The 11,436-nt window shown below is 36.2% G+C and overlaps 1 protein-coding gene across 1 annotated transcript; it reads left to right on the top strand.

The window, feature by feature from the left end:
* The first annotated feature begins 1,488 nt into the window (after nucleotides 1–1,488).
* LOC134265857 (pulmonary surfactant-associated protein D-like) lies at nucleotides 1,489–4,708 on the top strand. The gene is made up of 2 exons (XM_062748082.1): nucleotides 1,489–1,657; nucleotides 4,140–4,708. Exons 1-2 carry the CDS (start codon nucleotides 1,489–1,491, stop codon nucleotides 4,706–4,708), a joined length of 738 nt encoding a protein of 245 aa, XP_062604066.1.
* Nucleotides 4,709–11,436: the final 6,728 nt, after the last annotated feature.

Raw genomic sequence — 11,436 nt, forward strand, 5'->3', positions numbered from 1 at the left:
GATTCGTTCATTAAAACATTGATACAACGGAATTTATTGACACATTAAAAATGATCAGTTTAATGAAGCTTTAATCATTCATTAAATATTGATACAACCGGATCCAGAACTTTACATGATTAATTACTCTTAATAAATAACTGATATATATACATGAAGGTTAAAAAAAAAGGGGGGGTGACACACACGTTTATAAATTTATAGAGATTCTCAGACTGAGTTTTTCCCACTTTCACTGGGCCACTGTTGCACCAGAATATAAAAGTATAAGTAACAGAAAAAAACAAAACAAAAACAAAAAAACAAAACAAAACAAAACAAAAAACAAGAGATTCTGCATGTTTCATAAAAAAGGATCTAATAGATAAGATTCATTGGCATAATATGATCTGAGAGATTATCTCCATATCCTTCATTTGGTCACTGTGATAAAAGGTTCATAGAGAAATGTCACTTTATTTGTTGTAAAAGCATGTATGAGAATTTGGATTTTATAAAGATATGCTATGAGGCTCCTCATAAGAATATTTATAATACTGATCCAACAAAAGGTTTATGTGAGATAATATATCATAACTCATGCAAAAGGATTCATCAGCATTTTGAGGATCTCTTAGTCCTAGTGTATTTTAGGGTACACATGGCTGTGTTTTTATGAATGTTATAAACATAAGGTATATAACACAGTAATAATAAATATATACAAAGATGACCTTCATAGAAAATGTATTTATAAATAAAAATATGTAAAACTTACCATGTATATACTCAGTATATAGTAATATTCATTAAATAATCCAGTGAAATATCATCTAGCCTGATCCAGGATTCAACTGTTCAGAACTTTCTTGGAAGAAAAATGGTTGAAAATCAGTGTAAGTACTGAAATCCGTAGGACCATACAGTTAGTTACATGAAGTCTCCAGGGCTGTGAAAGTCTGTGTTATTGTGTCAAAATAAGCAGCCACCGAGGCTCTGAAGGACTAACATGACGTCATACTCAAGATTTGAATCGCTGCCAAGTTTATGACGTCACAATGCATAGGTAGCTGTGATTTGAATCGCTGCCAAATCGTAGTAGCAGCGTTGAATCGTAGTAGCAGCGTAGTAAAAAGCTAGTACAGTGTAAGCGCCCTATTGGACATATAGGGCTGTGTACTGAGTTGACCCACCTAGCCCCACCCCAGGGTTAGGGGATAGGGTTAGGGTTAGGGGTTAGGGGTTAGGGTTAGGGCTGTACTCAGTTGACCTAACTAGTCCCCCAGACCCCCAACCTGCACTCCTTTGAACCCCCAGCGGCTTAGCCAATCAGAATCCACCATTTTTGACCTCATTTGCATAAAAAGTGCACTCAGTTGACCTCCCTATCTCCAATGTCCTAGATATTGACCTCGCCAACTAGACGGCTTATACTACTGCTTCCGACGCCAATGTTTGGTATTTTGCTAATGCCGCTGACTGAATTCTGGGTCTTATTTTACAGTTAAGATGAAGTTCCTCCTGCTCTACCTTGTGGCTTCCATGGTATTCTATTCAGATGGACAACAATGGGTAGGGTTCTTTCAATACCTGGATGGAGAAGTTCAAGGAGTAGAACAAGCCCTGGTCGAATCCGAAACTAATATAACTCAGTGCAATGCTTGCTACAATATCAAAGGTAGTATTGTACAATCATGGTGTCTCAAATACTAGATTTTAAAAATATAATTTTCAATGAAGAAAATGCCATATATTCTATTACGATTTAATGCGAACACCATAGATGTCAAATTCATGCGAGCATCATGACTCTCTAATTGTAAATAAAAATGTCCCTTTACTGGTTATGTCAATATTATTTTAAGCAATATACAAGTAACATTCTCCTTTGATATCCAAAGCCCTTAATAAATAGCGGTTATACTGAACATGCACCATTTAAAATTGTGTTGGTGTGTTGGTGTTGGTGCTGATTTTGTTATGTTAATACTTCAGAAATGAAAGAAAAAAATATATATATATATATATATATATATATATATATATATATATATATATATATATATATATATATATATATATATATATATATATATAGTTAAATCCTAAGTAAGGCCATTCCAAGTTTTTTCTATATTTAGCGTCCGCGTGCGCCTTGGTTTTTTACACCCTATATAAGAAAAAAACACACACAACATCAGGAGTCCTGAAATTGATTAATTTAGTCGAAATTTTTGAATTTTGTCAATTTCTCCAAATAATTCTGTACAGTAAATTATATTGGGTGTATTTTAAGCATTTAATCCCTTGTTTTTGCTTAAGAATAGATATTTCTTCTATTAAAGCAGTTTAGTTAGATCAAATCATTTGAAGGGCGTCATTTTTATGACTTTTAAGCCTGTGTTTTATGTTTTGTCTTGTGTGTTTGTGGCGAATAGGTATAGGTAGGTTTTTGAAAGATGGGTGGACGCTAAACAGAGAAAAAAATTGGAATGGCCTAAATGAAAAATTAAATTAAACAATTTTATACTTGAAATTTAACTTTTTAAGGTCTTCTGTCTTCACAGAAGACCTTATAGTTATTCTATTGTTTCTTGTTATTATTTTTTTTTCCCGCACACTAAATTTTGTGCACGCGATTTCTCGAAGACTACTGGGCGGATTTTCATGAAATTTACAGGAACAATGTGTTATTATCTGAAGTTATTTTATCCGAAAAATTTTCTGGAAATTTTTATCTGGTGCCAAGTTATGGACCATTTTCTTAATTTAAAATGACATTTTGTCCGCGGTTAATCTCAAGAACGGTAAAAGATATCAATGTGAATCTTTCAGGGATTATAGATCGTGATAAGTACTATCCAGGACGCGACCTTTCGTTCGTCGTCAGTACTTCCTGTCGTTAAGAGATGCGAATTGAAAAAATCGTATTTTCTAACTTTTTTGTTTTTCAATATTTTTCATTTATTTTTGGAATGTTAATAGAGACCCTTCTTTTGATGCTTACTATATAATTTGTTTAAATATTGATGCATATGAAGTCTATATATTTACATTTAAAAATCTGAAGCGGCTGTATCTGTCAAGTCCGACATTTCGCGAGTAGGGGGTTAAAGAGGCAGCTGAGCGTTTGCTTGAACAAAAGTAATATAAGGATAAATGAAATGTAAATGAATACGCTGATTTTCACGTTGTAGTTACGTTGCAATTCTGTGTTAAACTAAAGTGTTTATCCAAGGTCTTCACAAACGTGTTTCATAACTGGTTTTGGTGTGTCATCAAAGTAGAAAAAGAAAAGACTACATGTACAAATGAAATGCGATATCTACAACTTTTTGTTGTGCACCACGGAAAAGAGATCTTAAAGCATAGTTATAAGTAAAAGTTTTACAAGAAACAATTTATTTAGAGGGTATAAAATGTAACCACTGTTTTTTCAATGCACACTTGTGTCATATTAAACTAACAGAAAAGACACAGAGACGAATACTTTTTAAAGGAGCGTTTAACGGAGTTTACATACACTTTTTTCTGACAGATCTGATGCAAGTCATTAAACATAAATTGACTGTCATAGGGAAAGGCATGTTTTCGGCGAAACTTTCCAACCCTTTCATAAAAGTGTAACCTAATTGGGAAAGTCCACTTTGGGGATACACAGGAAATTTACAAAAGTTAAAAATTCATAGTCGTTTCACTGCTTTAGTGTTACTTAGATAGATACGATATCTAATGTGTAGAATGTGTTAAATATACTTTCTAAACCTCGAAATTTAGGCGATAAGAACGTTCTTTTTTTATTTCATTGAAGCTATCAAACCTTTTTAATAGAACATTCTAAAGAGAAGGCACTGAGATTTACTTGTGGCGTTTGGCGCGAAATTATGAATTGTGACTCTCCTTTCATAATTCTAAGACATATGAACTGTTGCAGAATTGCATGTACATACAAGTAAATTTAGAGTAGGGGATAAAATAGCGAAATAGATAACGTGTTGAATTTTTACGCTGGTGACCCGTTTCAATTACCAGTGTGTCCAAAGATCTTTTAATCAATTTTCAGCTCAATTTTACGGCTTTTTTTCCGGAATAGGACGGAAGATCTCTCGTTGCTCGCAACGAGATCGTTTCTAGTTAATAATACAATTCTTCATATTTAGGTATAAAGGGCTTAAAAGGAGATAATGGAATCAGTGGAGTAGCAGGCCCGAATGGAACCACGGGGCTCAAAGGCGCTGTAGGACCGAAAGGATCGAAGGGTAATACAGGAGCCACAGGTCCCTCGGGCCCACCTGGTGCGCCAGGACCCAAGGGACCTAAGGGTGTCGAAGGACCCAAGGGTAATCCTGGGAATGCCGGAGATACAGGCGATGCTAATGCAGTGAAGGGACAAAAGGGTGATCCAGGCCCCACTGGAATCGCTGGAATCAGTATCCCCGGATCCACGGGGGATAAGGGAGAAAAGGGGGGTGTGGGGGTAAAGGGCACTAAAGGGAACGTAACAATAGGTGCTGCTGGGTCCAGCGGAGATCAAGGCCCTAAAGGAGATCCAGGAGAAAAGGGGGAACAAGGAGTCCAGGGAAATAACGCCACCAATTCTAACCCCCAACAGCAGCAGCAGCAAAACGGGGCCGGGTCTTTCCTGATCAGCATGTCCACCGCCATAGGAGTGTATTTCCTGGCAGTCTGTTTCATCTCTTCAATGAATTGGAATATTGAATTATTTTAAAGAAACAATACCACACTGAGGATTTTTTTGGATGGGTTTTTCGTATTAAACGTTGATTTTATACTCGTATATCCTGACATTTAAAAACTTAAGATCTATCAATGAATAAAGATTGAATTGGTTTTCCCGTTTTACTATTATATGGTTTCTAAGTGTTCACTTTGATAAATGTATTTATTAAAAAACTACATGATTAATTGTATGATATTTAATTATCACCGATAAAATCAAATGTCCCGTTTTGGGAGTTTCAAAACAATAAATCTGTACAATAACAATAAAAAATAGAAACAAGGTTCAAAATTCACATGGCAAACTTTAATTGGAAATTGTGTATATTAACTAAGTTGTTAATTGTAAACGGACGTATTGGTGCTAACTCATTAGGAGAGGTGACGTGTAAAGGTTTGAGCACTGTAGACTGCATGATTATTCACTTCATAAGTATGTCATGAATATGCAAGTACTTGAACAAAACAAATTATTTTCTGATGTTCATAAACCTTTTGCTTTGCATTAAAAACTACAAAAAAGTGATTTCAGTATGAATTGTTGGAGTGCAACGGAATGTGTAGAAAAAAATCAAACCATGGGATTCTTCTAGAGAACATGTACAAGTGTATATGTACAGTCTATTGATACTGATCAACTAAATCAAGTTTTAGCATTGTTAGATTTAAGCAAATTATATATCATTCCTAAATGTGCATAAAGTTAATAAAAAAAATTGTTTTAAAAAAATCTTTTGAGCAAAAAAGTTTAATACCACGTGTTTTATTTATTTTCTCATGGGTTTGTCTAAATGCCGTTATCTGATTGGTCAGAAAGATAGACACCTTGTTTATCCTGACAAGTGTATTCATAGCAATTCACGGTTATCTTTCTTGACTTCCATATTTGGAAATCGTCCAGACCTGTTTAAAGACTTAAATAAAGCTCCGGGAATAGATGTAGAAATTAATCAAATAGTTGATAATGATATAGATAGCTTAACAGTGCATAGATCTTAACCAAGACCTTAATAAATATATAAATCATGCAGAGTAAAATTAAAAAAGCTATAAAAAAAATCTGGAAAACAATAAATCGAGTGGGGAAGATGGTATAAATCAAAGTACTCAGAAGTACAGAGAGCCGGTCTCATTTACAGAGTAGAATGAATTTCTTACATGAATCACGTTTATATTTTGATGAAAAAATTATTTTAAAACTATCAATATAAATGATAAAACACTGACAGTGAGTTTTTCAATCCTAATACCACGGTTCGATTTTGTCAGAATCAGAATTAATCTGGTACCGCAGCTGAATGTAAACAAACAGGCCAGCCTGGTTCCCTCTCCTGCTTTACTCGTATGTGTAGAGAACTACGATAACACTGGTTATCAAAAATCCTTACGCTAATGAACTATGCTCATTGACTTAGGACTGAAGTTTTCAAAGTCATTACTACTAATGTTTATTTATGTAGATTAAACTCCGTTTCATTTTTGTTGTTTTATTTAGCGTTTATATTATCTCAAAAGCGGTTGAGAGTAAAAACTATATTTTTTCACGTAACTTTAAAATGGCGACTATGGGGTCAACTTCCTGCCTTGAAACGTACGCTGAACTAGGACCTGGGGTCCCCCGCAAATAGTTCGTCATTTTGCGTAGTAATAAAACATTCTAGGAACTCTCCAGGCATTAAAGGCACAAAAGTAAACTCATCGATATCAATACGGAGACCTCAGGTCACCTTATATATTAATTGAATTTTATATTTTACTCCAAAATAATCATATCTATAACTTTATAAAGATCAATTTTCTAATATATATATTAGCAGAAACGTGAAAGCAATAAAGGGTGACCAGAGGTAACCTCATATTGTACATCAATAGGGGGACCAAAGATCACCTTACATTGTACATCAGTAGGGGAACCAGAGGCCACCTTATATTTACCATCATTAGGGAGACCAGTGGTCACCTTATATTGTACATCATCAGAGGGATCATAGGTCATCTTACATTTTAAATCAATAGGGGTCCAAAGGTAATCTTTTATTGCACTTAATAGCAGTGAATAGGGGGGCATGGGGATACCTTATATCGTACATCATTTGGGGGACCAGAGGTCACCCTATATTGTACATCAGAAGGGGGACTGCAGGTAACCTAATATTGTACTGTACATCAGTAGAGGGACCAGATGACACCTTATAATGTACATCAGTAGGGAGACTAGAGGGCACCTTATATTGTGCATCAGTGGGGGGGGGGGGGACAGAGGACACCTTATACTATAATACATCTGTAGGGGGACCAGCGGCCACCTTATATTGTACATAAGTAAGGGGAGGGGGCAGAGGTCACCTTATATTGTACATCAGTAGGGGGACGAGAGGACACTTTATATTGTACATCACTACGGGGCCCAGAGGTCACCCGATATTTTACATTAGTACGGGATCTAGTGGTCACCTAATATTGTACTGTACATCAGTAGAGAGACCAGAGGTCACCTTATATTGTACATCAGTAGGGGGACCAGAGGACACCTTATACTATACATCTGTAGAAGACCAGAGGACACCTTATTATGTACATCAGTAGGGGGACCAGAGGTCACCTTATATTATACATCAGTAGGAGGAACAGAGTTCACCTAATATTGAACATCAGAAGGGGGACCAGAGATCACCGTATATTGTACATCAGTAGGGGGACCAGAGGTCACCTTATATTCATCAACATTACATTATAGAAGGAAGACCAGAGGTCTTAGTATTAAACATATGTACCTTATATCAGTAGGGTCACCTTATATCTAACATCAGAAAGATGACCAGAGGACACCTTATATTTAACACCAGAAAGGAGACAAGAGGTCACCTTATATTGTACATCAGTAAGGGGATGAGAGGTCACTTTATATTAATCATCAGCAGTTGTACCAGGGGTCACCTTATATTGTACATCAGTAGGGTGACCAGAGGACACCTTATATAGTACATCAGTACGGGGACCAGAGGTCACCCGATATTTTTCATTAGTACGGAGACTAGTGGTCACCTAATATTGAACTGTACATCAGTAGAGGGACCAGAGGTCACTTTATATTGAACATCAGTAGGATGACCAGAGATCACCTTGTATTGTACATCAGCAGGGGGACCAAGGGTCACCTTATATTGTACATCAGAAAGGGGACCAGAGGTCACCTTATATTGTTCATCAGTAGGGGGACCAGAGGCTACATTATATTGTTCATCAGTAAGGGGGACCAGAGGTCACCTTATACCATACATTAGTAGGGGGACCAGGGGTCACCTTATATTGCACATCGGTGGAGGGACCAGAGGCCACTTTATATTGTATATCAGTAGGGGGACCAGGGGTCACCTTATATTTAAAATCAGAAGGGGGACCAGAGGTCATCTTATATTGTACATCAGTAGGGGGACCAGAGGTCACCTTATATTTAACACCAGAAGGGGGACTAGAGGTCACCTTATATTGTACATCAGTAAGGGGATGAGAGGTCACTTTATATTGATCATCAGCAGGGGTACCAGGGGTCACCTTATATTGTACATCAGTAGGGTGACCAAAGGACACCTTATATTGTACATCAGCAAGGGGACCAGAGGTCAGCTTACATTGTACATTAGAAGGGGACAAGAGGACATCTTATATTGTACATCAGTAGGGGAACCTGAGGCCACTTTTTATTGTACACCAGTAGGGGGACCAGAGGTCACCTTATATTTAACATCAGTAGGATGACCAGAGATCACCTTATATTGTACATCAGCAGGGGGACCAAGGGTCACCTTATATTGTACATCAGAAGGGGGACCAGAGGTCACCTTATATTGTTCATCAGTAGGGGGACCAGAGGCTACATTATATTATTGATCAGTAAAGGGGACCAGAGGTCACCTTATACCATGCATTAGTAGGGGGACCAGGGGTCACCTTATATTGTACATCAGTGGAGGGACCATAGGACACTTTATATTGTATATCAGGAGGGGGACCAGATATCACCTTATATTTAAAATCAGAAGGGGGACCAGAGGTCATCTTATATTGTACATCAGTAGGGGGACCAGAGGTCACCTTATATTTAACACCAGAAGGGGGACTAGAGGTCACCTTATATTGTACATCAGTAAGGGGATGAGATGTCACTTTATATTGATCATCAGCAGGGGTGCCAGGGGTCACCTTATATTGTACATCAGTAGGGTGACCAGAGAACACCTTATATTGTACATCAGCAAGGGGACCAGAGGTCGGCTTACATTGTACATTAGAAGGGGATCAGAAGACATCTTATATTGTACATCAGTAGGGGGACCTGAGGCCACTTTTTATTGTATATAAGTAGGGAAACCAGAGGTCACCTTTAATTGAACATCAGAAGGGGAACCAGAGGTCACCTTATATTGCGCATCAGTAAGGGAATCAGAGGACACTTTATATTGTACATCAGTAGGGGGACCAGGGGTCACCTTATATTGTGAATCAGTAGGACCAGAGCCCACCTTATACTGTACACCAGTAGGAGGACCAGAGGTCACCTCATATTGTACATCAGTAGGGGACCTGTAAGGGGACCAGAGGTCACCTTATATTATACATCAGTAGGAGGACTAGAGGTCACCTCATATTGTACATCAGAAGGGGGACCAGATGTCACCTTATATTGTACATCAGTAAGGGGATCAGAGGCCACTTTATATTGCACATCAGTAGGGGGACCAGAGGACACCTGATATTGTACATCGGTAGGTCACCTTATTCAAGGGTCGTTTAATAAATAATGTCTTCGGTGCTCGGAAAGAAACAAAAGTTGCTTTTCAATAATTTAGGTATGATGATTTAACCGAAAATTATCTTTTCATTAAAGCACATGTAAGTAACATTTTTTATCCAATTTCTGATTCATTTTCAATTGTTTTTTGAACTCATTTTCTGGTATGAACCTTTGTACAGTGTATACTGGATTATTGCAGATCCTATGATTTCCTGGACTTGTTTTTTTCCTTCTGAAAGGCGTTTTCTTAAGTTTCTTAAGTTTAGCAAATGGAACAAGTCAAAAGGCGAAAGATCTGGCGAACATTGTTAATGTGAATGAACATTAACTTTTGTTTATCCCCAAGACTCCTTTACTCTTCAGGGCTTTCGGGTTTGGACGCTGTCATGAAAAAAATCTAATGTTGTGGATTCCTTATTCTCATTAACCTTTTGATTTTTTTGCCAAAAAATTGCTTTCGAGATTCCTCCAGAAATTAAACTGCATCCCCCAATGCGAATTTGAACAATAAGACCACTGATATTTCAGAAAATTGCCTATAAATCTATCTTTGTGCTCTTGCAATTCTCTGCTCTTCTCAGACCTTTGCTGTTTTTGTTAAGTACATCTTATTGTAAACTTTGTTTTGGGGGTTTTAAGCAACAGATTCAAGTTTCATTATCTGTTTGAAATTCAAATAAACGTGGATAACTACAATGCTGATATTTTTAATAATTGTTCATATATTCTTATACGCAGTCATTTTCACTCATTTTTTTAAAGAGTTTCTTTTGAGTACTGAGCTTTTTTTCTGTCAAACGTTTTTAAAACAGTGTGAACTACTCCCGAAATGATGTCTATTTTGAAAGAGTGCGAATAAGGCATGTACAATCCCCTGCACTGAGACAAAATTTTTCTCAATTTTCAAAATCCACAAAAAAGCTATATTTTTCTAAAATCATGTTTTCAGTAATGTCATCTTCAAAATATTTTATTATTTTGTTTTTCTGAACGACTTATCATTTGATAATATTTATTTCAAAGTTGACATTTAAGCATATTTAGTGGAAAATGGGTTTAATAGAGCTATAAAAAACGAATTTTGAACATAAATGGGTCAAGTCTCCATTCTTCGTGAACGCTTAAATGATGGAAATGTAAATGTGAAATCTATTTCATTTATCAAAAAAAAAATGGAATCTGAACCCATTCTATATGAAAATCGAACTTTTCTGAAAAAATTTCCGCTTCAACAAACCCGTCCATTTAAATCACACTGAAAGACGTCAATAGTGCATATACTTCGTAGCGTAGTGGTTAAAGCGGTTGATCTTGGACTAAACCTGAGCTATGAAGAGAGTTCGAATCATACATGAAGCTTTTTCTTTTTCTATTTTTTTTTGTTTTCAAATGTCATAAAAACATGAATAAAAAATAAATTATTCATAACTTATTAAAACAATGAAATACAGAATTTGATATGTAAAAGATGATATAAACCATAAAATTTTGAAAAAATACTACTTTTCTAATTGAGAAATATCTTTTTTCAGAGCGGGGGATATCCTCACCTTGTACGCCTCCATTCTTTGCTATGTGTCGTATAGTCAATCATACACCATCAGTGAATATTTATTGAAATTTGGCAAACAGTACATTATTTGTTTAATTTTTGTTTGCAATTACGGTATCCATTTTTGATGCCCATTATATATACAGTGTATTTTATCAGTGAAATCCACCTGCTCAAATGTCTATAAAACAAACATTGATTGCAGTAAATTTTTACATACTTCAGGGAGTATTTCTTCGGGATTCTTAACAAGTTTTACTGCAGCTTTAATGGACGGTTTAATTTTACTTTAGTTTACTGATTCTTTACAATTCATTTTTAATGCAGTGTCTCGAATACCCTTATTTTCCAGCTTCTCACAGTTAAACTA

Source organism: Saccostrea cucullata, unplaced genomic scaffold (genome assembly GCF_032062105.1).
Source record: "Saccostrea cucullata isolate Sc308-1 unplaced genomic scaffold, CSIRO_AGI_Scuc_v1 ctg609, whole genome shotgun sequence".
Lineage (NCBI taxonomy): Eukaryota > Metazoa > Mollusca > Bivalvia > Ostreida > Ostreidae > Saccostrea > Saccostrea cuccullata.

Excerpts from the sequence above, each read along its gene's own strand:
- LOC134265857 (XM_062748082.1), top strand. The coding sequence starts at position 1,489 with ATGAAGTTCCTCCTGCTCTACCTTGTGGCTTCCATGGTATTCTATTCA. Across the intron at positions 1,658-4,139 it reads TGCTTGCTACAATATCAAAG|GTATAAAGGGCTTAAAAGGA; the intron begins GTAGTATTGTAC and ends CTTCATATTTAG.